This window comes from Phyllopteryx taeniolatus, chromosome 5 (assembly GCF_024500385.1).
Source record: "Phyllopteryx taeniolatus isolate TA_2022b chromosome 5, UOR_Ptae_1.2, whole genome shotgun sequence".
Lineage (NCBI taxonomy): Eukaryota > Metazoa > Chordata > Actinopteri > Syngnathiformes > Syngnathidae > Phyllopteryx > Phyllopteryx taeniolatus.
The window spans coordinates 15617563-15645485 of NC_084506.1; the positions used below are offsets into that span (position 1 = coordinate 15617563).

General features: G+C 43.6%; 2 protein-coding genes across 4 annotated transcripts; both read right to left on the reverse strand.

Moving 5' to 3' along the window:
* Positions 1 to 781: 781 nt before the first annotated feature.
* On the reverse strand, positions 782 to 6241 carry LOC133478022 (axonemal dynein light intermediate polypeptide 1-like). Of its 3 annotated transcripts, none has more exons than XM_061773521.1 (7): positions 5866 to 6241; positions 5663 to 5748; positions 4786 to 4922; positions 4536 to 4705; positions 2477 to 2655; positions 1007 to 1171; positions 782 to 914 (listed from the first exon to the last, which is right to left on the reverse strand). In XM_061773521.1, the coding sequence occupies exons 1-7, from the start codon at positions 5960 to 5962 to the stop codon at positions 882 to 884; spliced, it is 867 nt and encodes a 288-aa protein (XP_061629505.1). In that variant the 5' UTR covers positions 5963 to 6241; the 3' UTR covers positions 782 to 881. The 3 variants fall into 3 exon arrangements, with proteins under 3 accessions (XP_061629505.1, XP_061629507.1, XP_061629506.1); XM_061773523.1 differs by having other exon boundaries at positions 5951 to 6240; XM_061773522.1 differs by having other exon boundaries at positions 5826 to 6240.
* A 12111-nt stretch (positions 6242 to 18352) lies between these two features.
* On the reverse strand, positions 18353 to 27317 carry LOC133478021 (zona pellucida sperm-binding protein 4-like). Its single transcript, XM_061773520.1, has 8 exons — positions 27083 to 27317; positions 25706 to 25890; positions 25537 to 25634; positions 20394 to 20551; positions 20121 to 20313; positions 19854 to 20040; positions 18657 to 18732; positions 18353 to 18531 (listed from the first exon to the last, which is right to left on the reverse strand). Exons 1-8 carry the CDS (start codon positions 27303 to 27305, stop codon positions 18440 to 18442), a joined length of 1212 nt encoding a protein of 403 aa, XP_061629504.1. The 5' UTR covers positions 27306 to 27317; the 3' UTR covers positions 18353 to 18439.
* Between the last annotated feature and the right edge of the window lie 606 nt (positions 27318 to 27923).

The following is a 27923-nucleotide window of genomic DNA, read 5'->3' on the forward strand; positions in this document are numbered from 1 at the left end:
AAATAGGTTTCCTTGTTGCTCAGCTTAGCTAGATTTGACAAGTCTGATACATGTTAGTATGTGTGATGTTTTTGTCTGCCTTGGCGAACACAACCACCTACGACAGGTGTTTCTTTTATGGGTGTGTTTTGGCACATAATCTCCTTCTGAAACTTTTGCTTTGGCACATAATCTCCGCCTGAAACTTTTGTTTAACAGACACACCTAAATAATCTTCCATTGAAACTTACCTGAACGTGATCCACAACTTTGAGGTAATTGTAAAATTTCACTACGACACGTGTGTGCGCACAAAATGTCTTTGTGACTCATATTGCTGAGTTGCAGACGCAAATACAAAACAAATGCTCATAAAATACTGTACTGCTATCATTTCAAATTCAATTTAGGGGCCTGATATTTTTACGGAAATATTTTAAAACTTTAAGCAGTGTTGAAGGTCCAACTCAAGATACCATAGTGCGCCCACATTAGATGGTCGAAGGAAAAAAAGCTTGGCAATTTAACATTACCTATCTGTGTAGTAAAACCGCTACTGATTTGGGCAAATTCCCAAGTTGGAGTTCCATCAAGTAGCCCTGGAATTGACCCAAAAGGGCCTCTTCAAACCAAAATGCCGACTTCCAGTTCATTTTTGGGAATCGATCCTGAGTGCATGTTCGGGACCTCTAAAACACATACACACACTTGCAAAAATGGTGAGGTTCTGGGCCCCCAAAAGGCGATTCGTTCATCAGAAAAATAACGAGAGTCCAAAAATTTCACATTTACTCCCATTCTTTAAAAAAAAGACATTTAATATTCAATTATTACTCAAAGTTACATTCATAAAAAATACATTGTTCAGTGACATGCTATGTAGTTAAATGGCTGCTGTGCAGTTATTTCGGTGTCACAACCCCCTCCAGCTGGGCCTAAACAAGACAAAATGAAAAAGACAAAAGAGGTTGAGACCGTTGCTTGATATTATGCCATAGTTATGAATGTTACTGTAACGCATCATCACCTTAAGCTGCTGGTTGGTTCTCTTGAGGAACTGAATCTGCTCCGTGTACTTCTTTTCCTGCACTTCGTGTTTCTCTTCTTCGGTCTTTTCGATGACTTCGCATTTGGCCTTCTCTTCGCGCAACTCTTTCTGCAGCTCCTCTTTCTGCTGCTCCAGCACAGCAATCTATGAAGGACTATGATTAGCATGAGGTACAGTGACTTACAAATGCCCCAATCTATGTTTTTTTTTTTTTTTTGAGTCACAAGCAGTCGCTTGGTTGATTTTTTTGGTTTGTGTTGTGAGCCAAAGTTTAAGTTACGTGTAAGCTATAGATACTTTCTTTGAAAAAGAGGCTTCAAACTGTTTATTGCCACTCCCAGTTGAAGTTTACTGTCAAACTAAACAAAGGAAGGAGAATTACACTTGGTGTACTTAAAACAACCGCAATGCTTTGCCTTAGGAAATTCTATTTAGTTTAATACTAACAAACAATGAAAAACGCTATAGACAGGCTAACGAATAGAACTGGCGTCACGGTGGTATAACCCTTTAAGCAACAGATATTTTAACAAATGTCGGAGCAACATATGCAGACAGATAATATGACAATACTCACAGGCATTTATTCTTGGTCCTCTGCAAAGAACGACTAATATTACTGCAGTTTACTGAGGAGTGACTGTCTCAATGCACTGTATATCCGTACGTCTGTATTATACTGCCCCCAGGCAGTCAAGGTGCACAAACCAGAAGGAGAAGCATAATGTCCATTGAATTGAAGCAAAAAAATATTGTGGTAAAAACAGTTTCAATACATTACATTGTATTTATGTCATTACTGTATGTTTTGATAAATTACAGTAATATACAGTGCTATTTTCCTTACATGCAATTTTTTTTGGGGTAAGGTAATCTGGAATGGATTATAGACATTTTCATTCCTTTTAATAGGGGAAGATGATTTGAGATACAAGTGTTTTCAGCTACGAGAGTGGTCTCGGAACAAATGAAACTCTCATCTCGAGGCATATACAAGGCATGGCGTATATACATTTTAATCCCCATATGAGTTATTTTTTTTATATGTCCTTGGGTCTCTTGAAAGGCTCTATATAAATGTAAGTTATTATTATTGTCATCACACTCACGCCTATGGTCAATTTAGTATTCAATGAATGCATGTTGCGGCACGGTGGACGACTGGTTAGAGTGTTAGCCTCACAGTTCTGAGGACCCGGCTTCAATCCCCGGCCCCGCCTGTGTGGAGTTTGCATATTCTCCCCGTGCCTGGGTGGGTTTTCTCCGGGCACTCCGGTTTCCTCCCACATCCCAAAAACATGCATTAATTGAAGATTCTAAATTGCCCATAGGTGTGACTGTGAGTGCGAATGGTTTTGTTTGTTTGTTTGTGCCCTGCGATTGGCTGGCAACCAGTTCAGGGTGTACCCCGCCTCCTGCCCGATGAAATGAAGAAGAAAAGGTCCTTACTCTTTTCTCCATGTCCACCTTGTCCTGCTCGGCCTGCAGAGCTTTTCTCATGCCAAAAACCACGCTGCTCTCGTAGAAAGTCTGGTAAGCGGCGATGGTCATCTGGATCTCATCCCGGACCCGCAACAGCAAGTGACCCCGCTCGGCGCAGTTGATGGTCACCTGCCTGATCAGCTCATCTACAAAGAGAGCATAGCTGTAACTCGGATGAGTATAGTGTTCTCCTGCTATATCATGGGTCATCCTTCGCACCCCCGCTACATCGCAGATTTATAATACATGTAATGGTGGACGACTGGTTAGCACATCTGCCTCACAGTTCTGAGGACCGGGGTTCAAATCCCTGTGTGGAGCTTGCATGTTCTCCCTGTGCCTGCATGGGTTTTCTCCGGGCACTCCAGTTTCCTCCCACATCCCAAAAACATGCATGGTAGGTTGATTGAAGACTCTAAATTTCCCTCAGGTGTGAATGTGTGCGCAAATGGTTGTTTGTTTATATGTGCCCTGCGATTGGCTGGCGACCAGTTCAGGGTGTACCCCGCCACTCGCCGGAAGATAGCTGGGATAGGCTCCAGCACGACCGCGACCCTTGTGAGGATAAAGCGGTATGGAAAATGGATGGATGGATGTAATGAACATTCACATTTAGAACACTTCGAACAATTCAGTGTTAGGCCTGGGACACACAGATTTTTTTATCTGCTACAGACCCCACACATAAAGATAAACAATTCAGACATTCAACAGTTTTTGGCCATTATGTGTGTGGTTTGCACCGCCGATCTCGAAGTCTCGCGTGATCTCATGTAATCTCACAAAACAGAAGAAGAAACACTTTTGGATATGCGCCGATGTTTCCCTAAGGTTGCCGGAGCCGAGAGCCTTGTAAATTGACGATGTTCTCAAAAAAGCGACTTGCTTTGGAAAATACTTTGTGCTGTCTCAGGAACCAACTTTTCTACATAAAACGACATTTGGTAAGACATTTTTGTTTTTATTTATGGTGACTTCTGTGTTCATCAGTCTTAGGTGCTCCCTGATTGGCTAGCTTCTGTTCCACTTCACCATTCTTGGCTTCATGACTCGGAAGAAGTCGATGTTCCCCACACACAAGAAGAGTTTTGGTCTTAATTATTGAACACGTTCATTATTTAGGATTGTTGGCCCCGTGGTGTTTCGGACCCTTAAATCGTGATGAATCCCCTCTTAACACACATCAGACCTAAGAACAATCTTATAGTATAATCTTATATTATTATTAAAATTCTCTGGTGTTTGACATGCTTGGTCGGAAGGGGCAGAATCGGCACAAAACAGGCCGATTGTCTTTATGTATGTACCCGGCCTTAGTTAACAGTTCTTTTTCATACTTCGGTAAGTCTGAATTTAGAATTGCGTGCTTTCAGTGTAGTATAGCGTTGTGCTAGCATTAAGATAACAGCCTTTCGTTAGACGAAATTATTTGGTTCAGTTGAATATTTTGGTGTTTATATACAGGATATCCATCATTCTATCCATTATCTATTCCACTTATCCCCGATTAGGGTTGTGGGTGTGCCGTAGCTTATCTCAGCTGACTTGTGACCAGCTGACCTAGACTGGTTACCAGCCAATTACAGGACACATATAGACAAAAATTCCCACAAATGGACAATTTAGAGTCTTCAATGAACTCTCTCTTTTGTTTTACGAGTCAGTTTTAAAGTAAACTTCAACTGGCAGTGACAAAACAGCTTAAAGCAATCACACTTGACCTCTTTTTTGAAGAAGTTCTTTACATTTCCTCAGTGATGTTATACTATAATCTCCCATTTCTTGACAGCGAGAAAGTGAGAACATGTGCTAATCTTTTAAAAAGTGGATATTAATGTGTTTAAGTGTGTTTTAATAATTTTAAATGAGTTTAATAATCTAGAAGGGGTTAAACTATTAAAAAATATGGTCTCTATATCACAAATTATAGCAAGTGGGTCTGATAGTATCCCAAGCGATAAAATGGTGGTTAACTATACATCTAATCCAGTGTATTTGCATGTCTTGCATAGTCTGACCTCCTTACCAAAGCACTGAGTATAAAGCTCTCTTCGGACAGGGCATATTCCCGTCTCTATGGCCCGCCTTTGCTGCAGCTTTCTGTCCAGGTGCTCCTCGAGGTTCACCACGTCCGCTCGCGTGCACGGCGCACTGGACACTTGCTGCACGAACAGCTGGTTTCCCTCCATCCATTCCCTGGAATGGCAAGAGAATGAAGATCAATGATGAATTAGTCGAGTGACATGATGTTGACAGCAGCGGGGAGTGCACAGTACCTGGGTGGAAAGATGAGGTTAAGTATGTCATCATTTTGCTGCCTGGGGGCTTCAGCTGCAGAGGATTTGGGTTTCGGAGGCGGTGGCACAGGGGAGTCAGCATGCGGTTGGGTGCACACTTTAAAAGGACGACCCCCCTGCAAACAGCATTATATGTCTGTCTGTCTGATTGCTTTGTATTTTGTTGTGTTCTTCTAACGTTTCTATTGTCATGTTTACACTGTGGTTTTTAAGTAAAGCACTTTGTAACATAATTGAAAGGTGTAGTTATGACTTACTGAAATAAATACAAAATTGTAAAAAATATATAAAGTGAAACTAAATATGTACATTTGTTTGATGTTGCTGGCTCTAAAAATAATTTGTTGTGTCTTGTGCCAGCTTAAAATTTTACATCAGGTTCTGGTGTTCAAAATTTCTTCATTTAATCTGAAATAACACAAACAAGTTAGATGTATTTATTTTCCAGTTATCATCAGCTAATTTAGATTCTTTTTTTAAGTCAGTTAGCAAAGCTATGGGGAACGTTTTGATAGCATGTCAGGTGATCCCCCCTTCTGGAGTACAATAAGCGGGGAGAATTTAATAAAACTATTTCGTGTGCATATTTATTTTCCCATTGTATCAATTTATCAAAACGTGTATTGTATTGCTTATAACTGACAGTATAAATTAGTTTTTTCTTTTGCACTATAAGAACATTTCAGAGTCTGTGTGTTCTTTATTTATTTATTTATTTATTTTTTACCTTGACTTAAGGAGTTTTAACCAGTCCTCATCTATTTTTTTGAAGTATCTGTACTTCAATTTAAGTACAGAGTGTAATTTGCCACCTGGTTTATTGAGTGTTAGCGTGAACTAACCTCTTCAAACTCACCTTCGAACACTTTTTATCTGTAGTTTTGCTGATTAAAACTGGGTTTTCATATTTCAGCAGAGTTTCGGGGGGTTCGAACATGGTGCCTTAAAAAATAAAATAAAAAAATTAATACATCTACAGCGGAATCTCGAGCGCACCACTTAGCTTCATGAATGCATACGTAATAGACAAAACTGTCAATTCAAGTCTCATGTTGACACCTTGTCCTCGTTTAAACGCGTCAGTCACCCTTGTAACGAATTCGAGGGCAGAATGTTTGAAATTTGCTCCACGAGTGTGACAGACCTCTAACATCATCACTAATCGCCCCAGATACCAGACGTCATTCGACGCGACGTGCCTGGTATGTGCATTAATTATAATAATGCTAGAGTGGAATAAATGTATTCATTTGGGTCTTTTCTGGTCTTAGTCGGGAGGTAGGTCTGGAAACGAAGACGTCAAGTAATGGACGCGAAACACTTTGTGGTATGTACGATCAACAGCCAACACGTTTTCGTCGTAGTTAGCCACACTAGGATACGTCATGCTATCAAATATAACTGCGGTCAAGCCAGCCTCCACTCGAAAAGTAGCAGTCAAGCCAGCCGCCCCTAATTTCGTTCATACTCGGCATTACGGTAATAGGTCGCCAACTCGCGGCGAAGCCACCTTCAAAATAAAAGCTTCCCAATAATACGGATGTCAGTGTTCTTCGGTTAAGGAATGCAGCCAGCAAAGTTAATTAGAATCTTGAGATACATTACATACATACATACATTAAAATTATTACTTTATTTGATATCTTGGGAAAAATAAATGGAAATGGACTGCACTTATATAGTGCTTTATCTCCATCATCACAGTGGCCAAAGCGCTTTACAAAGACTCATATTCACACACACAATCATAAACCAATGGGCGACTGCTGCCATGCGAGGGGCTGCCATGCCCTTCTTCTTCTTTTCCTTTCGGCTTGTCCCGTTAGGGGTCGCCACAGCGCGTCATCCTTTTCCATGAGAGCCTATCTCCTGCATCCTCCTCTCGAACACCAACTGCCATCATGTCTTCCCTCACGACATCTATCAACCTTCTCTTTGGTCTTCCTCTAGCTCTCTTGCCTGGCAGCTCCATCCTCATCATCCTTCTACCAATATACTCACTCTCTCTCCTCTGGACGTGTCCAAACCATTGAAGTCTGCTCTCTCTAACTTTGTCTCCAAAACATCGAACCTTGGCTGTCCCTCTGATGAGCTCATTTCTAATTTTATCCAACCTGGTCACTCCGAGAGCGAACCTCAACATCTTCATTTCCGCCACCTCCAGCTCTGCTTCCTGTTTTCTCTTCAGTGCCACTGTCTCTAATCCATACATCATGGCTGGCCTCACCACTGTTTTATAAACTTTGCCCTTCATCCAAGCAGAGACTCGTCTGTCACATAACACACCTGACACCTTCCTCCACCCGTTCCAACCTGCTTGGACCCGTTTCTTCACTTCCTGACCACACTCACCATTGCTCTGGACGGTTGACCCCAAGTATTTAAAGTCCTCTACCCTTGCCATCTCTTCTCCCTGTAGCCTCATTCTTCCCCCACCACCCCTCTCATTCATGCACATATATTCTGTTTTACTTCGGCTAATCTTCATTCCTCTTCTTTCCAGTGCATGCCTCCATCTTTCTAACTGTTCCTCCAGCTGCTCCCTGCTTTCACTGCAGATCACAATGTCATCTGCAAACATCATGGTCCACGGGGATTCCAGTCTAACCTCATCTGTCAGCCTATCCATCACCACTGCAAAAAGGAAGGGGCTCAGGGCTGATCCCTGATGCAGTCCCACGTCCACCTTAAATTCTTCTGTCACACCGATAGCACACCTCACCGCTGTTCTGCTGCCCTCGTACATGTCCTGTATTATTCTAACATACTTCTCTGCCACTCCAGACTTCCGCATGCAGTACCACAGTTCCTCTCTGGGTACTCTGTCATAGGCTTTCTCTAGATCTACAAAGACACAATGTAGCTCCTTCTGACCTTCTCTGTACTTTTCCATCAACATCCTCAAGGCAAATAATGCATCTGTGGTACTCTTTCTAGGCATGAAACCATACTGTTGCTCGCAAATACTCACTTCTGTCCTGAGTCTAGCCTCCACTACTCTTTCCCATAACTTCATTGTGTGGCTCATCAACTTTATTCCTCTATAGTTGCCACAGCTCTGCACATCACCTTTGTTCTTAAAAATGGGCACCAGTACACTTTTCCTCCATTCCTCAGGCATCTTCTCACGCACTAGAATTCTATTGAACAAGCTGGTCAAAAACTCCACAGCCACCTCTCCTAGATGCTTCCATACCTCCACAGGTATGTCATCAGGACCAACTGCCTTTCCATTTTTCATTCTCTTTAATGCCTTTCTAACTTCCCCCTTACTAATCATTGCCACTTCCTGGTCCACCACACTTGCCTCTTCTACTCTCCCTTCTCTATCATTTTCCTCATTCATCAACTCCTCGAAGTATTCTTTCCATCTACCTAGCACACTGCTGGCACCAGTCAACATATTTCCATCTCTATCCTTAATCACCCTAACCTGCTGCACATCCTTCCCATCTCGATCCCTCTGTCTGGCCAGCCTGTATAGATCCTTTTCTCCTTCTTTAGTGTCCAACCTGCCATACATGTCATCATATGCCTCTTGTTTTGCCTTTGCCACCTCTACCTTTGCCCTGTGTCGCATCTCAATGTATTCCTTTCGCCTCTCCTCGGTCCTCTCAGTGTCCCACTTCTTCTTAGCTAACCGTTTTCCTTGTATGATTTCCTGTACTGTGAGGTTCCACCACCAAGTCTCCTTCTCTCCTTTCCTGCCAGAAGATACACCAAGTACTCTCCTGCCTGCTTCTCTGATCACCTTGGCTGCAGTGGTCCAGTCTTCTGGAAGCTCTTCCCGTCCACCGAGAGCCTGTCTCACCTCTTCCCGAAAAGCTGCACAACACTCGTCCTGTCTCAGCTTCCACCACATGGTTCTCTTCTCTGCCTTTGTCTTCCTAATTTTCCTCCCCACCACCAGAGTCATCTTACACACCACCATCCTATGCTGTCTAGCCACACTCTCCCCTACCACTACCTTACAGTTGGTAACCTCCTTCAGATTACATCGTCTGCACAAGATGTAATCCACCTGTGTGCTTCTACCTCCGCTCTTGTAGGTCACCCTATGTTCGTGCCTCTTCTGGAAAAAAGTCTTCACTACAGCCATTTGCATCCTTGTTGCAAAGTCTACCACCATCTGTCCCTCCAAGTTCCTTTCCTGGATACCGTACTTACCCATCACTTCTTCATCACCCTTATTACCTTCACCAACATGTCCATTACAATCTGCACCAATTACGACTCTCTCTCTGTCTGGGATGCTCAGAACTACATCATCTAGCTCCTTCCAGAATTTCTCTTTCACCTCTAGGTCACATCCTACCTGTGGGGCATAGCCACTAATCACATTACACATAACACCCTCAATTTCAAATTTCAGCCTCATCACTCGATCTGATACTCTTTTCACCTCCAAGACATTCTTAGCCAACTCTTCTTTTAAAATAACCCCGACTCCATTTCTCTTCCCATCTACACCATGGTAAAATAATTTAAACCCTGCCCCTAAACTTCTAGCCTTACTGCCTTTCCACCTGGTCTCCTGGACACACAATATATCAACCTTTCTCCTAATCATCATGTCAACCAACTCCCGAGATTTTCCTGTCATAGTCCCAACATTCAAAGTCCCCACATTCAGTTATAGGCTCTGTGTTTTCCTCTTCTCTTTCTGCCGAAGAACCCGCTTTCCACCTCTTCTTCTTCTTCTTCTTTGACTTCGACTTCGACCCACAGTAGCTGAATTTCCAACAGCGCCCTGCAGGTTGACGGCGCCGGTGGCGGACGTTGTTAACCCGGGCCACGACCGATCCGGTATGGAATTCTTTGGATGAACACTCATATTTGTTTGGCAAGGTTTTAAGCCGGATGCCCTTCCTGACGCAACCCTCTGCATTTATCCGGGCTTGGGACCGGCCTACAGTTTGCACTGACTTGTGCCCCCCATAGGGCTGCATTGAGGGGCTGCCATGCCCACTGGGAGCAAATTAGGGTTCAGTGTCTTGCCCAAGGACACTTAGACATGCGGACAGTCGTAGCAGGGATTCGAACCTGTTCTACCTACTGAGCCAAAGCCACCCCAACATAATCCCATTGGTATCGCAAGACAAGTCCAGATCTGTGTGACAGACCACCAAGGACTCTGCGAAAAGAGGTTTGATGAACATCTGATATTGTATTTCAAAATAAAAATCTCTGAAAACTGCATATGTTGCTTTCATTATCCCTGACTGAAAAAATCTGTGAAATCTTTTTAATGAGATATCGCAACACCAGACCAATTCTGGGGGACACTACACCACCCCAGGTCTGCAACAAAAGAGGTCCCATCAAAATCTGATGTGGCATTTCAAAATAAAAGACTCTTGAATTTGGTGTATTTCACTGCCATGATCACGGATTTCAAAAATTCATAAAATAAAATTTCCTAGTTATCACAACACCAGACCAGTTCTGGGGGACACTACACCACCCCAGGTCTGCAACAAAAGAGGTCCCATCAAAATCTGATGTGGCATTTCAAAATAAAAGTCCACTGAAATTGGTATATTTCACTGCCATGATCACGGATTTCAAAAATTCATTAAAAAAAAAACTCCTAGTTATCACAACACCAGACCAGTTCTGGGGGACACTACACCCCCCCCCCCCCCCCCAGGTCTGCAACAAAAGAGGTCCCATCAAAATCTGATGTGGCATTTCAAAATAAAAGTCCACTGAAATTGGTATATTTCACTGCCATGATCACGGATTTCAAAAATTCATAAATTTTTTTTTCCTAGTTATCACAACACCAGACCAGTTCTGGGGGACACTACACCACCCCAGGTCTGCAACAAAAGAGGTCCCATCAAAATCTGATGTGGCATTTCAAAATAAATGTCCACTGAAATTGGTGTATTTCATTGCCATGATCACGGATTTCAAAAATTCTTAAAAAAAAATCTCTTAGTTATCACAACACCAGACCAGTTCTGGGGGACACTACACCACCCCAGGTATCCAACAAAAGTGGTCCCACCCAAATCTGATGTCCATCCATCCATCCATCCATTTTCTACCGCTTATCCGAGGTCAGGTCACGGGGGCATTAGCTTTAGCAGGGACGCCCAGACTTCCCTCTCCCCAGAAACTTCATCCAGCTCTTCCTGGGGGGATCCCGATGCGTTCCCAGGCCAGCCGAAGGATGTAGTCTCTCCAGCGTGTCCTGGGTCGTCCCCGTGGTCTCCTCCCTTTGGGACGTGCCCGGAACACCTCACCAGGGAGGCGTCCGGGAGGCATCCGAATCAGATGACCCAGCCACGTCATCTGGCTCCTCTCGATGTGAAGGAGCAGCGGCTCTACTCTGAGATCCTCTCGGATGACCGAGCTTCTCACCCTATCTCTAAGGGAGAGCCCGGACATCCTGCAGACGAAACTCATTTCGGCCGCTTGTATCCTGGATCTCGTTCTTTCGGTCACGACCCACAGCTCGTGACCATAGGTGAGGGTAGGAACGTAGATCGACCGGTAAAGCGAGAGCTTCGCCTTTCGGCTTAGCTCCTTCTTTCCCACAACGGATCGATACAAAGTCTGCGTCACTGCAGACGCTGCACCGATCCGCCTGTTGATTTCCTGTTCCATTTTTCCCTCACTTGTGAACAAGACCCCAAGATACTTGAACTCCTCCACTTGGGGGAGGATCTCATCCCCGACCTGAAGAGGGTACGCCACTCTTTTCCGACTGAGGAACGTGGTCTCAGATTTGGACCAGCTGATTATCATCCCAGCCGCTTCACACTCGGCTGCGAACTGCTCCAGTGAGAGTTGGAGGTCACGGCTTGATGACGCCAACAGAACCACATCATCTGCAAAAAGCAGAGATCCAACACGGAGGCCACCAAACCGGACCCCCTCTACGCCTCGGCTGCGCCTAGAAATTCTGTCCATAAAAGTTCTGAACAGAATCGGTGACAAAGGGCAGCCTTGGCGGAGTCCAACCCTCACCGGAAACGAGTCCGACTTACTGCCGGATATGCGGACCAAACTCTGACTCTGATCGTACAGGGACCGAACAGCCCATATCAGGGGGTTCGGTACCCCATACTCCCGAAGCACCCCCCACAGGACCCCCCGAGGGACACGGTCGAAAGCCTTCTCCAAGTCCACAAAACACATGTAGACTGGTTGGGCGAACTCCCATGCACCCTCGAGGACCCTGCCAAGGGTGTAGAGCTGGTCCACTGTTCCACGGCCAGGACGAAAACAACACTGCTCCTCCTGAATCTGGGATTCAACTTCACGATGAACCCTCCTCTCCAGCACCCCCGAATAGACCTTACCAGGGAGGCTGAGGAGTGTGATCCCCCTGTAGTTGGAACACACCCTCTGGTCCCCTTTCTTAAAAAGGGGGACCACCACCCCAGTCTGCCAATCCAGAGGTACTGTCCCTGATGTCCACGCGATGTTGCAGAGGCGTGTCAACCAGGACAGTCCTACAACATCCAGAGCCTTGAGGAACTCCGGGCGAATCTCATCCACCCCCAGGGCCTTGCCACCGAGGAGCGTTTTAACCACCTCGGTGACCCCAGAGATAGGAGAGCCCGCCTCAGATGGTGGTGGAATGATGGTGGACCAGAATTTCCTCGAAGCCGTCCGGAAGTCTTTCTCCATGGCCTCACCGAACTCCTCCCATGCCCGAATTTTTGCTTCATAAACCACCAAAGCTGCATTCCACTTGGCCAGCCGGTACCCATCAGCTGCCTCAGGAGTCCCACAGGCCAAAAAGGCCCGATAGGACTCCTTCTTCAGCTTGACTGCATCCCTCACCGTTGGTATCCACCACCGGGTTCGGGGATTGCCGCCACGACAGGCACCAACCACCTTACGGCCACAGCTCCGGTCGGCCGCCTCAGCAATGGAGGCGCGGAACATGGTCCACTCGGACTCGATGTGCCCCGCCTCTCTCGGAACATTAGCAAAGTTCTGTCGGAGGTGGGAGTTGAAACTCCTTCTGACAGGGGATTCCGCCAGACGTTCCCAGCAGACCCTCACAATACCTTTGGGCTTGCCACGTCGGACTGGCATCTTCCCCCACCATCGGAGCCAACTCACCACCAGGTGATAATCAGTTGACAGCTCCGCCCCTCTCTTTACCCGAGTGTCCAAGACATGCGGCCGCAAGTCTGATGACACGACCACAAAGTCGATCATCGAACTGCCAAGTCCTGGTGCCAAGTGCACGTGTGGACACCCTTATGCTTGAAGATGGTGTTCGTTATGGAAAATCCGTGACAAGCACAGAAGTCCAACAAAAGAACACCGCTCGGGTTCTGATCGGGGGGGCCGTTCCTCCCAATCACGCCCTTCCAGGTCTCACTGTCATTGCCCACGTGAGCATTGAAGTCCCCCAGTAGAACAATGGAGTTCCCAGCGGGAGTGCTCTCCAGCACCCCCTCCAAGGACTCCAAAAAGGGTGGGTACTCTGAACTGCTGTTTGGTGCATAGGCACAAACAACAGTCAGGACCCGTCCCCCCACCCGAAGGCGGAGGGAGGCTACCCTCTCGTCCACCGGGGTGAACCCCAACGTACAGGCGCCGAGCCGGGGAGCAATAAGTATACCCACACCTGCTCGGCGCCTCTCACCGTGGGCAACTCCAAAGTGGAAGAGAGTCCAACCCCTCTCGAGAGGACTGGTACCAGAGCCCAAGGTGTGCGTGGAGGCGAGTCCGACTATATCTCGTCGGAACTTCTCGACCTCAGACACCAGCTCGGGCTCCTTCCCTGCCAGAGAGGTGACATTCCACGTCCCTAGAGCCAGCTTCTGTAGCCAGGGATCGGATCGCCAAGGTCCCCGTCTTCGGCCACCGCCCAGCTCGCACTGCACCCGACCCCTATGGCCCCTCCCACTGGTGGTGAGCCCATGGGAAGGGGGACCCACGTTACCCTTTCGGGCTGTGCCCGACCGGGCCCCATGGGTGCAGGCGCTCGCCTTCAAGCCCCACCTCCAGGCCTGGCTCCAGAGGGGGGCCCGCGTCCGGGCAAGGGAAACCTGAATCCATTAATTGTACTCGTCATAGGGGTTTTTGGAGCCGTGCTTGGTCTGGTCCCTCACCTAGGACCTGTTTGTCATGGGTAACCCTGCCAGGGGCATAAAGCCCAAGACAACTTAGCTCCTAGGATCATTGGGACACACAAACCCCTCCACCACAATAAGGTAACGGCTCAAGGAGGGGATTTAAAAAAAAAATTGAAAACCGTCTTTCGTGTAACTATTTAAAATACACTGTTTTCCTTCCAGTTACTGATGGTGTCGTGGTTCATTTGCCTGACTTCAATGCAGCCAGCGTGGGTTTGGTTCCCACTCAGTGATTGTCTCTACAGTGTATGTGCCCTGCGACTGACTGCCGACCAGCTCAGGGTTTTTTCTGTCTTTTGCCCACACTCAGTAGGGGTAGGCTGACCCCGCGACTCAGCAAGATAAGTGCTGTTGAAATGGATGGATCCATGCATGTCTTCCTTCCAGTGTCAGACTGGCATGAGAAATTACTTCAGTGGTTAAAGCGTTAATGTTGATACCCAAAAAAATCATATTTAATGATAAAACAATCTGGGTTTTTTACAGATTGCAGATATATTACATCAAATGCTGATGGCAGTAATGTAGTAGCATCCTGTAATTGTCTCCTACATGTACGAAGGGTAAAAGGTGTTGCGATACGAACAGGATTATTTCTAATTATTTCTTAAAAGAAGTTGTATTGACATAGATTTTTTTTAATGAATGTTTTAAATCAGGCGGCACGGTGTACGACTGGTTGGAGTGTCTGCCTCACAGTTCTGAGGAGCAGGGTTCAATCCCCGGCCCCGCCTGTGTGGAGTTTGCATGTTCTCACCCGTGCCTGGGTGGTTTTTCTTCGGGCACTCCGGTTTCCTCCCACATCCCAAAAACATGCATGCTAGGTTAATTGACAACTCTAAATTGCCCGTAGGTGTGAATGTGAGTGCGGATGGTTGTTTGTTTGTACGTGCCCTGCGATTGGCTAGCAACCAGTTCAGGGTGTACCCCGCCTCCTGCCCGATGATAGCTGGGATAGGCTGCAGCACGCCCGCGACCCGAGTGAGGAGAAGCGGCTCAGAAAACGTCCCAAGTTGAGGTCAACAGCGACCCATCCCCACTATGTAAATCAATTGATTTTTACTGTCATGATCACGGATTTCAAAAATCTCATTAAAAAGATTTCACAGATTTTTTCAGTCAGGGATAATGAAAGCAACATATGCAGTTTTCAGAGATTTTTATTTTGAAATACAATATCAGATGTTCATCAAACCTCTTTTCGCAGAGTCCTTGGTGGTCTGTCACACAGATCTGGACTTGTCTTGCGATACCAATGGGATTATGTTGGGGTGGCTTTGGCTCAGTAGGTAGAACAGGTTCGAATCCCTGCTACGACTGTCCGCATGTCTCAGTGTCCTTGGGCAAGACACTGAACCCTAATTTGCTCCCAGTGGGCATGGCAGCCCCTCGCATGGCAGCAGTCGCCCATTGGTTTATGATTGTGTGTGTGAATATGAGTCTTTGTAAAGCGCTTTGGCCACTGTGATGATGGAGATAAAGCGCTATATAAGTGCAGTCCATTTCCATTTATTTTCCCCAAGATATCAAATAAAGTAATTATTTTAATGTATGTATGTATGTAATGTATCTCAAGATTCTAATTAACTTTGCTGGCTACATTCCTTAACCGAAGAACACTGACATCCGTATTATTGGGAAGCTTTTATTTTGAAGGTGGCTTCGCCGCGAGTTGGCGACCTATTACCGTAATGCCGAGTATGAACGAAATTAGGGGCGGCTGGCTTGACTGCTACTTTTCGAGTGGAGCCTGGCTTGACCGCAGTCTAATATAGCTGCTCCTGTCCTAGTCTGTTGATGTTTACGTTATGTATGTGTGTGTGAAATGTTAAAAATCAATTGATTTACATGAGACCGGTATTATCAGACAGCTCTTTTAAATACGATTCCAGTGATACAAATATAATTTCGTGTGAAAATGCACACATTTCTGGCCAATTTAATACTAACAGAGTAGAGGTCAAGATTTTTTGTTGTTGTGACCATTTTGTTGAAGTAGAGTTTCAAGCTTTTATAACTTGACATTTATCCTATTTTCAAAATGTTATAATTGGAAAGTTTGCTAAATACAATCAGACAACATTACATTATTATTTATTATGATTATTTTGAAGCAACAATCACTGAGACAGATAAATAGTGAATAGCATTAATTGGAGACTCTAAATTGCCCGTAGGCATGACTGTGAGTGCGAATGGTTGTTTGTTTCTATGTGTCCTGCGATTGGCTGGCAACCAGTTCAGGGTGTACCCCGCCTCCTGCCCGATGACAGCTGGGATAGGCTCCAGCACGCCCGCGACCCTAGTGAGGAGAAGCGGCTCAGAAAATGGATGGATGGATGGATATATCACATTAAAGTGGAATTTGTATTTTATGAAATTAATGAAACTAGCGTTGGAAGCGACAGAAAATTTGACTTGTCATGCCTGTCGGAAGAACATCACAAGGGACAAGGACAGCAGCATGTCCCCAAAAAAACTAAATTAGTGAATCGTTCAGTTTATGTCACAATTGGCAAAATCACAGAAGAAAATGTAATTGTTATGATAATCGGGATTTGAAAGAATATATTACTTGGCATTGATGTTTTAGATGGTCAACTGTAAATTTTGTGAAATGTCAGAGATTTGTGGCATATGTAGTTAATCGATACGAAAAAAATTAAATAGTGAATACACTAGGAAATGTGTTTTACGTCATCAGTATTAGTCCATATCCATCCATCCATTTTCTGTACCGCTTATCCTCACTAGGGTCGCTGGCGTGCTAGAGCCTATCCTAGCTATCTTTGGGCGAGAGCTGGTCGCCAGCCAATCGCAGGGCACATAGAAACAAACAATCATTCACACTCACATTCACACCTACGGACAATTTAGAGTCTTCATTAGTGGTGGGCAAGTGACGTCTCATGAAGCACAGAGGCTTTCCTAACAATCATGCCGAAAAAGATTCCTAGCTTCAAGGCTTCAGTGACGGTGACATCTGGTGGACAACTGAAGCCTTAGCACCCTATAAAGAGCACGAATGAAGCACTGGCACTGGTATGGTCATTCAAGTGTTTTGTTGATTCATACCAAATAATGATTCTATCGTCATTAGAATAAAATATGCAGATGCTCTGCCCCATACTCTGAAACACATTCCTGATAACCCCAAAGAATAAATGAAACGCTATGAGCCAATGACACACACTGAAAGAGTATGAGCCAATGAAAACCTTCGAAACATTTTGAAGGAATGAAGCGCAAAGCGAAACAGCGGTCACGTGACACTGGTGTTTTGATACAAGCTACGACACAGCATTTCGAATCACTCCGCTTCAGGAAGAGTGACACGAGCTCCAAAGCCTCGGTATCATTTGCCCGTCACTAGTCTTCAGTCAATCTACCACGAATGTTTTTGGGATTTGGGAGGAAACCGGAGTACCTAGAGAAAACCCACGCAGGCGCGGGGAGAACATGGAAACTCCACACAGGTGGGGCCAGGATTTGAACCCCGTTCGTCAGAACTGTGAGGCAGATGTGCTAACCAGTCGACTACCGTGCCGCGTATTAGTCTATAGTGGTCAAGAAATAACCTAATTAAAATAGGACAATGTGTGATATTCTTAGTTACCTTATATAGATAGCTTTCTGAGCGTGGAGAAATGTAAAATGAGCAAGAGCATTATTTTTAACCAATACTCGACAACTAAAGATGAAACTTCTTCCACAGCCATCTTGTGCCATCTTGTCACGTGAATCACATTGGAAGGCATTTGGAGTCCTGAAGACCCCATGGAGGTATACAGATGTTTTTAGTTTTGTAAGGAAAGCGTTTGTATAAAACATTTTTCACAATGACATTTTGCCACGGTGGAAGACTGGTTAGCACATCTGCCTCACAGTTCTGGGTACCGGGGTTCAAATCCCGGCCCCGCCTGTGTGGAGTTTGCATGTTCTGCCCGTGCCTGAGTGGGTTTTCTCCGGGCACTCTGGTTTCCTCCCACATCCCCAAAACATGCGTGGTTGGTTGATTGAAGAAGACTCTAAATTTCCCGTAGGTGTGAATGTGAGTGCGAATGGTTGTTTGTTTCTATGTGCCCTGCGATTGGCTGGCGACCGGTTCAGGGTGTACCCCGCCTCGACCCTAATGAGGATAAGCGGTAATGAAAATGGATGGATGGATGGACATTTTGGTTGCATTATATCATGACATTTTGATTAAATGGCTTCTGAGCAGAAAAAAAACACCTTCAATACTGTACAAAACACTATTTTGCCAGACAAAATTGTTTTGTGGACTTCAGAATTCATCCTGCTGCTACCATGATGAGTTACACCATCAATAAAAACATATTAAGCACATTTTTATGCATATTTCACATAATGCCACTTGAGCAATCTCCCTTTGTGTAACTAGGAAATAAATGACCAATCATACAACACCTGGAGTAACGTCAGTGTTTATTTTCAGCGGTCACATTTTATTGTATGAACACCATGTATTTCTTGTTAATCCCAGGTGATGCAATTACATGCTTTTAATTTGGGTCAATAAACTGAATCTCCAAACTGCTAACCAAAGCACTGTCAGACTCGGCGGTCGTTTGTTTGGTACCGGCAAGGTCCCTCTCTGTGTGGGAATAAAAGTTGAAGAATGTCAACGGCAGTCGTGAGGTCACATAATACACAGTTGAAAAGACAGCACAGGACGTGGATAGATAGATTGTAAATATATAAAGTAGGAATATTACTTACTCCACCTGGAGCACTGAGGCTCACAGTTGTTTCCCTGATGGGGCATGCACACTGTTGTGTCACAGTGAATATACACCTGGTGAAAAATAAAATAAGAAAATAACATATACAGTATATTTACTCATGTAGTGGCTTAGCGTGTTTCTTTTCTCAACAGCAGAGAAAACCAGGTGGCTATTAGGGGTAAAGTCTTTATTTGGGGAAGGCATTGATTGGTAAAAATACATTTGTGTTTACAGTTAAATGATGTAAGTAAATATTCCATAAGTAATATTTAATTAGTGTACTTTAAATTACAATATAATATTAATGTACAGTAATGTAATTTTAATTAATATTTTATGTAGTACTATGGTCTGAGTCACTCCCAGAGTGTAGTTTATGTTTTGTTTTATCTGGACACTTATTAGTACAGAATATGCCTTTTTATAATAATATTGAAAAATAATCGAATATAAAAAATTAAAAAATTTACTTACAAATATTTTTCCACATTTTATTGCACAGTATGATTAATTAGCCAAATTCATTTTAAATTCGTCTATATTGAGGGAAGATCTCATTTGTGTAATTTTATTGTTATATAATGAAAACTATTTTTTTCTTCAGTAATTTGGAAATAATAACAAAATTACATAATGCAAATCTTTTTTTTTTAGAAAATAACATTTCTCAAACAATGTTAAATGATTACACACACACACACACACACACCCATATATATATATATATATATATATATATATATATATATACATACATATATACATACATATATCCTGCCATCTCCAAAACCATTACTTTTCAGGAAACAAGAACACCACGGCATGTTTGTGTAACTTGAGCCATTAACACTGTATCGTCAAAGAGCGCAAGCCACTTTCAACACTTAATTGGTTAATAATTAGAAAAAATAATTGACCCATTTGGGCATTGACCAGTAGAAAAGATTTTTGAAAAAATATGAAATTGACAAATTTTGGACACAGGAGATTTCCACCTGACAGTGACTAAATAATAATAATATTATATATTTTCAAGCATTTTTTCCCCTTTAAGAATAACACTTATTTGGAATTTTTAGTTTCATCTATTTGAGGTGTGATGTTCATTTAAAGTTGATGGTTCATCTCTTTCTAGTGGAAGCCACTTAATGAGAAAATACGGGCTATGTTCTGCGTCCTTGGCATCATATACCATTTCCTTGAGAGGAGTTATACCCTCTGGATCTGCAGGTCCTCCCTTGCCAGGATTGGCTGTCGTGGTGGACACGAACGTGAACATCTTAAACAAAAAGCGCCGATGGTGGGTGGGGAACTCGAGGCCTGACGAGGAGTCGACCGGCACCAGGGATGTCTGGTAGCGGTCGTCCACGTACGGGCACCTGAGACCGTAAAGATGGGATTAGATGTCAAGTCTTAAACAGTCAAAAATGATAAAATTCCGAGTGGCACTTACTCTTACCCATGAACCAGCAAGTCCCACTGAGGCATGCTGTGAGGATAAGAATGTGCAGTGGCCCAGCATCGGCGAAGAGTCAAGACCAGGTTGGGGTCAGTCTTCCCCAGCATCCGGACCTCAACATATACGGGCTCCCTGAGCTCTTTTGTGACCGGGTAGTCACTATCGGCATAGAAGTAGTTGAAGACCACTTCATCTGTTTGGACAGAGCGATGGAACAATGAATTTGACGTCGCTTCTGATTGCTGATAAATGCCACTAACGTTTTTTACCCACAGTCCATATCACCCTTGACTGTGCGTCTGCCGTTGCCCAGCCTGAGCTCCACCTTCAAGGGCCCTGGAGCTGCAACTGGAGGGGGTTCTGGAACCTGGTCCACCTTGATGACAATGGCTTCAACGGAAGTGCCGACATATCTGCACTGAACGGCCAGCCTGAAAGGAGCCAGAACATTAGATACACCTGCACAATTAAATAAGATCCAATAGACCTCATCATAATGTTTGGAAACAATAGGCACCAGGGTACCTAGGGTGGCAGTGAGTCAACCGTCTACCATCAACCTGAACTTCAGCAGTACTAGTATTTGGGGATTTCTTTCAAAAAATCACAATAAATCCATCAGAATCGGTTGGTGAGGTGGATACATCGAGTGGATATTGTAAATGGGTATACAGAGAAGATTGCAAGACTGCAGAGGCCAAATAGCCACTTCAAAAGAGACAGGGGGAACCAAACCTCCATCAACGTGTTGTGTTTTTTCACAGGTATGTATGAAAATGTTTCATTGGTTCTCTTTGACTAATTTAACAAAATACTGGCTAGCCTTCTAGTACACTGGTGTGGGATCCATGAAAAATTATTTTCTGGCCCATTATTGAGAGCAACAAAAAAGTTAATTAATTCAGAATATGTGCAACCTACTTCTGCATGCAGCAAAGCAGATCTAAGCACTTTTCAGGGTTTTGGTGAATGGGGCTTGGAGGCGTCACCAAGCAACCATAGGGACGTTAAGTGTCTCCAATATCTTTTTTTAAACACAAGATGTTACCACAGAGTCACGAAAGTTTACCGTTTTTGAATGTTTAGACTTCGTTCATGTTTAAATACATTACCTTCCAAGAGGATTGGAACGACAAGGTCAATTCCTTTGTTTTTGTTGTATACTGAAGACATTTGGGTTTCAGATCACAAGATGAATATGAGACAAAAGTTCAGAATTTCAGCTTTTATTTCATGATATTTACATCTCGATGTGTTAAACAACTCAGGACAGAGTACGTTTTGTACTTTTCAAGTGAGCAAAAGGATTGGAACATGTGACTCATGGGTGTTTCTAGTTGCTCAGGTGTTGCCTTTTAGATTGATTGCTTAAACATTAGATTGCTTGTTTTTGGATTTGGGTTTCACCTATGAAAACTGCATTAGCTGTTAAGCAAATAAGAAGACCAGAGAGCTGTCTATGCGAGTAAAGCAAACCGTTTTGAACATGAGAGAAGAGGGAAAATCGATCAGAGTTACACAAACATTGGGCATAGCCAATACAACAATTTGGAATGTCCTGAAAGAGAAAGAAACTACTGGTGTACTGAGCAATAGACATCGAATAGGTTGGCCAAAGGTATCAACAGCCATTGATGACAGAAACATTGTGAGAGCTGTGAAGAAACACCCAAAGACCACAGTCGGTAACATCACTGCCAACTTCCACAGGGCAGGGGTGAAGGTATCACAATCCATCGTTCGAAGAAGACTTTGAGAGAAGAAATATACAGGCCATACCACAAGATGCAAACCACTCATCAGCAGAAAGAATTGGGAGGCCAGATTGGATTTTGCAAAAAAGTACAGCGTTGAACCACAAAAGTTTTGGAACAAAGTTTTATGGACTGATGAGACTAAGATTAATCTCTATAAAAGTGATGGAAAGGCCAAAGTTTGGAGAAAGAAAGGATCTGCTTATGATCCAAAACTCACAAACTCATCTGTGAAGCATGGCGGAGTTAATATCATGGCTTGGGCTTGCATGGGTGCTTCTGGAACGTGCGCACTAGTTTTTATTGATGGTGTAACTCATGATGGTAGCAGCAGGATGAATTTTGAAGTCCACAAAACAATTTTGTCTGGTAATTTACAGAAAAATGCATCCCAACTACTTGGGAAAAGCTTCATCATGCAACAAGACAACGACCCAAAACACACTTCCAAGACAACAAAGGACTTCTTCAGGGGGAAAAAGTGGAAGGTCTTAGACTGGCCAAGTCAATCACCGGACCTTAACCCAATAGAGCATGTATTTTACCTCCTGAAGCGTAAACTGAAGGGAGAAACACCCAGAAACAAACAAGAACTGAAAGAGGCTTCAGTAAAGGCCTGGAAAAGAATTTCAAACGAAGAATGCAAAAGTCTGGTTAAGTCAATGGGTCGCAGGCTTGATGCAGTTACTGCAAGTAAGGTTTATGACACTAAATATTAAACGTTATTCACTTTAAGTTAATTTAATAATGTCTGTTCAAATACTTTTACTCACTTGAAAAGTGGATTACTTAAAACAAAAGGTGCTCTGTCCTGAGTTGTTTAACACATCTAGATATAAATACAATGAAATAAAGCTGGAATTCTGAACTTTTGTCTCATATTCATCTTCTGAAACCCAAATGTCTTCAGAATACAACAAAAACAAAGGAATTGACCTTGCCTTTCCAATACTTTTGTAGGGGACTGTATATGATTTATATCATATTTTTATACATAAATTACTTATATTTAACTTTTGTCTGAAGACACCAGCCATAAAGAAAACAACATTTGAGCAAGTTCGGCTTCAAACAATCATGTAATCAAACCGTAATCATGATCATTAGTGTATAGCATACACAGCAAGTCAGCCATCTTGTTTTCCCGGTTTGGTCATGTGACATTCCGCATATGGCGGATTAACACGTTACCTTGACCATGTTACCGACATCTCAATTTCCACCGCGCCTGTATTTCTGTCTCCTTTAGAAGCAATTTACCTCTTGGAACAACATCTTTTGAACTGACAACACTTCACACATTCAAACTATGGCGGTAGAGAAAAAGGCTACAATCATCATTCACGACAGGTTTGTTTACTATAAGAATGCTAGAGTTTTTGCCAACCGGAGGTTTTTGACATCATGAATCGTGATGATAAGGTCTATAAAAATTTACAAAGATATCAATGTTCAGTTTTGGCTTTGAAGTATTTTTATGAAGGGGGCAGGTTGGTTTCCTAGTGGTTTTGCACATCTACCTCATAGTTCTGAGGTCCGGGATTAAACTCTGTTCTAACAGTATTTGTCCAGTACGAGTTGTACTTGTCAAGTATAGTGTATGCATCCTTGAATGCAGTAGAGACACCGGCAACAAATCCCCACGCCATCTCCACATTGATAGACATAGAATAAAAGTTATTCAGTGTAGTCCAGCCGTTGCTTGAAAGTGGTGGATCTTCTCCCAGCCTAGCTGCCAAGTCCATCCAACCATCCATTTTACGTAGCGCTTATCCACACGGAAAAACTGTGTGGTTGGAGGGGGGCGCAATTATGTGAAAAATCAGAATGGTTCGCTGACAGACACATTGAGGGAAATATGCAGTTTACAGAATGATTTAACTTGCTTGTCTAATTTAACACTTAGGTAGGTGGGCAGGCACTCTATAGAGACACAACTATTAGGATACAAGCCAAAAGCCATTACATTATGTCCCCTCAAAAATCAATAATTTTCCCCGTAGATAATATACAACCCCAATTCCAATGAAGTTGGGACATTGTGTTAAACATAAATAAAAACAGAATACAATGATTTGCAAATCATGTTCAACCTATATTTAATTGAATACACTACAAAGACAAGATATTTAATGTTCAAACTTTATATTTTTTAGCAAATAATCATTAACTTAGAATTTTATGGCTGCAACACGTTCCCAAAAAGCTGGGACAGAGTCATGTTTACCACTGTGTTACATCACCTTTTCTTTTAACAACATTCAATAAACGTTTGGGAACTGAGGAGACTAATTGTTGAAGCTTTGGAGGTGGAATTCTTCCCCATTCTCGCTTGATGTACAGCTTCAGCTGTTCAACAGTAAGGGGTCTCCGTTGTCATATTTTACGCTTCATAATGCGCCATACATTTTCAACGGGAGACAGGTCTGGACTGCAGGCAGGCCAGTCTAGTACCCGCAGTCTTTTACTACGAAGCCACGCTGTTGTAACACGTGCAGAATGTGGTTTGGCATTGTCTTGCTGAAATAAGCAGGGGCGTCCATGAAAAAGACGTTGCTTGGATGGCAGCATATGTTTTGTCCAAAACCTGTATGTACCTTTCAGCATTAATGGTGCCTTCACAGATGTGTAAGTTTCCCATACCATTGGCACTAACACAGCCCCATACCATCACAGATGCTGGCTTTTGAACTTTGCGTCCATAACAGTCCGGATGGTTCTTTTCCTCTTTGGTCCGGAGGACACGCCGTCCACAATTTCCAAAAACAATCTGAAATGTGGACTTGTCGGACCACAGAACACTTTTCCACTTTGCATCAGTTCATCTTAGATGAGCTCGGGCCCAGAGAAGCTGGCGGCGTTTCTGGGTCTTGTTGATAAATGGCTTTTGCTTTGCATAGTGGAGTTTCAAATTGCACTTACAGATATAGCGCCAAACTGTATTTACTGACATTGGTTTTCTGAAGTGTTCCTGAGCCCATGTGGCGATATCCTTTACACATTGATGTCAGTTTTTGATGCAGTGCCGACTGAAGGATCGAAGGTCATGGGCACTCAATGTTGGTTTTTGGCCTTGCCGCTTATATACAGTGATTTCTCCAGATTCTCTGAACCTTTTGATGATATTATGGACCGTAGATGATGAAATCCCTAAATTCCTTGCAATTGTACGTTGAGGAACATTGTTCTTAAACTGTTCGACTATTTTCTCACACACTTGTTCACAAAGAGGTGGACCTCGCCCCATCTTTGCTTGTAAATGATTGAGCAATTCAGGGAAGCTCCATTTATACCCAATCATGGCACCCACCTGTTCCCAATTACCCTGTTCACCTGTGGGATGTTCCAAACAGGTGTTTGATGCGCATTCCTCAACTCTTATTTTTTCCACCTGACCCAGCTTTTTTGGAACGCGTTGCAGCCATAAAATTCTAAGTTAATGATTATTTGCTAAAAACAATAAAGTTTGTCAGTTTGAACATTAAATAGCTTGTCTTTGTAGTGTATTCAATTAAATGTAGGTTGAACATGATTTGCAAATCATTGTATTCTGTTTTTATTTATGTCTAACTTCATTGGAATTGGGGTTGTACAAAAGTACTCCACTATCCCTCCCTGGACTAGTATCCAATGAGTGCATAGGAACAAAGAGAAGCACATACTCAAATCGGCTGTCCCTGGTAATCGCTCCATACGGTCCAACATTGACTTCATAGGAGGCCGACATGGCGTTTTCATAGGTTATAGCACCAGGCTCCTCCTACACCAGGTTTGCAGCATTACACTCTATTTTGCTGGAATAAATCATAATTCAATTCGGACTGGCCTCACCATGATTACAGTGCCGCACGCTGTGACCGGAAACTGATAAATGGAAAAAGCCGAGGTGCTGTCAACCGGTCCACACCCGGGCCCACTGGAGATCAACGAAAGGGATGCCAAGTCGATGCGGGGCAGGGTGGCATCTCTGCTGATAACCACTATCATCTGGGCATCCTTGGTGCACTGGAGAGTCACTGAACACAACCCCAAGTGAGTTAATCTATTTTGTTGCGAGGATGCGTTCCAGACCCACCTGCAATGTGTGAAAATGCGGGATGTAGGGAGACATTTAAAAAACATTTTTCGAACAGTTTTACCTCCCACACACTTTAAAAACATTCAAACTTATTTAAAGACCCTTTTAAAACACATTGTAAACGTATTTCTAGGTATCCATTCTCAGTACTGCTGATCCTCACTAAGGTCGCGGGTGTGCTGGAGCCTATCCCAGCTGACTTTGGGTGAGAGATGGTGTATGCCCTGAACTATTCGCCAGCCAATCGCAGGGCACATGGAGATAACCAAACTAACCAAACGTTCATGTTTTTGGAATATGGGAGGAAACCAGAGTACCCGGAAAAAACCCATGCAGGCATGGGGAGAACATACAAACGCCACAAAGGAAGGCTGGTGTCCGGATTTGAGCCCACGACCCCTGAACTGTGAGGCGGATGTGCATAAATGGCAAGCATAAAATATATAGAAAATACTGTATGTTAGATACAGTTATGTAACTTTTAGTGGCGGAGCAGAGTGGGGTGGCGTGTGAAGTCTGTGTCAGTGTCTGGGCGTGAGCTGTGGCCTACAGCAGCTCCTCCTGCGTGAGTGTTCTCATTGAAATTGTGTTTTATTGTTCTGCCAGCATTAAATAAATGACTGAAAAGTGCATCTGCGACTGGCTCTCCTTTCCCGCATGTGAGGGCATTACACTAACTAATGATGGGAGATAGGGACTGAGCCCTGCTGCAAATAGCAACAATCTGTCAGTAATGGAAAAAAACAGTTTGTAATTGCCTGTAGATGTCATATGGTGGCGGCAAAGCACTACTTTGTGTAAATGAACATATGTACATGAATAAACTCACTTCAACATACGCGCTTGACACAAAATTGCCACTAGATGGCGCTATATCATTGCTTTGGCCTGAGCACAAAAACGGGAAATTGGTGAGTGTTTCAGCAAATAACGGAGGATAGTTTCCAAAGTGAATTCTCAAATGCAAAACTGTGAATATGCAAGGGTTTGCTGTACTGTAAAAACCCATGAAAATGATAGTTTAATATTTTAATTTATTTTTATTTTTATTTTTTTTCTGTCCTATAGTGGGGGTGCAAGCGATGAACCGCTGACATAACACAAGTAAAAGCAAATGAGATTTGACCTACCATGTCTCCCGTAGTAGCACAGGTTACCATCAAAGCAGCAGTTGATGGCTTGACACTCGGAAGACGAGATTCCGTCGGGGCCACACCGTATCTTGTGGTGCGTCTGCACCTCGCAAGAAAGTCCTGTGTCTACGGGCTTGGAAGGTAGCATAGGCCACTGATCGGTGGACTTTTGAGCTACGGCCATGCAGCCCAGCAGCAGGGCGAGCACGATCCACTTCATCGCTGTGTAGTGTCACAGCACACACCACTGAATGATTTTATAAGGTATGGGTCATGCTGACATAATAGCCCTTCTATTTGCTTCCCAGAAACTGGTGGAAAATGCTGTGAAGCAATGGTGAGAGCCAAAAGATGCTTAATTTAGGTAAAAATATCTCAGAATATCTCAGGAAAACTGGATGGCCCGCTTTTAAATAGATGGTTTGGGGTTGGGATAGTGTAGTTTGGCCAGATACTTGATAATCATTTGTCAAAAACTATCATTCACTAGTTATCCAATGCAGCCAACACAGCTCTCCATCCATCCGTCCATCCATCTGTCCATTCATCCATATCTCTTTTTTTTTCTTTCAGCACTTGTACTCATTAGGGTCGCAGGTGAGCTTATCCCAACTTACTTCAGGCAAACTGGATTCATCGCTAGTCAATCGAAGTGCACTTATAAAAAAACATTCACGATCACACAGATGTACAATTCAGCGTTTCAATGATAGGTTCATTTAAACACCCTGCATGCTTTTGAAATTTGGGATTAAGACGGAGTACCAGGAGAAAACAAGATGAGATTCAAACTGTATGTCGCAGATATAACTACTAGTCACACCATGCTGCCAGTGGG

Bases quoted from the DNA above. Each gene is read 5' to 3' on its own strand.
- LOC133478022 (XM_061773521.1), bottom strand. From the start codon at position 5,962: ATGATGTTAGAGGTCTGTCACACTCGTGGAGCAAATTTCAAACATTCT. The intron at 4,923-5,662 runs GTGAGTTTGAAG...TGCTGTTTGCAG, and splicing joins CAGATAAAAAGTGTTCGAAG to GGGGGTCGTCCTTTTAAAGT. The intron at 1,172-2,476 runs GTAAGGACCTTT...AGTCCTTCATAG, and splicing joins AGGTGGACATGGAGAAAAGA to ATTGCTGTGCTGGAGCAGCA.
- LOC133478021 (XM_061773520.1), bottom strand. From the start codon at position 27,305: ATGAAGTGGATCGTGCTCGCCCTGCTGCTGGGCTGCATGGCCGTAGCT. The intron at 25,891-27,082 runs GTAGGTCAAATC...GGTTGTGTTCAG, and splicing joins GTGCTACTACGGGAGACATG to TGACTCTCCAGTGCACCAAG. The intron at 25,635-25,705 runs GTGAGGCCAGTC...AACCTGGTGTAG, and splicing joins CGTGCGGCACTGTAATCATG to GAGGAGCCTGGTGCTATAAC.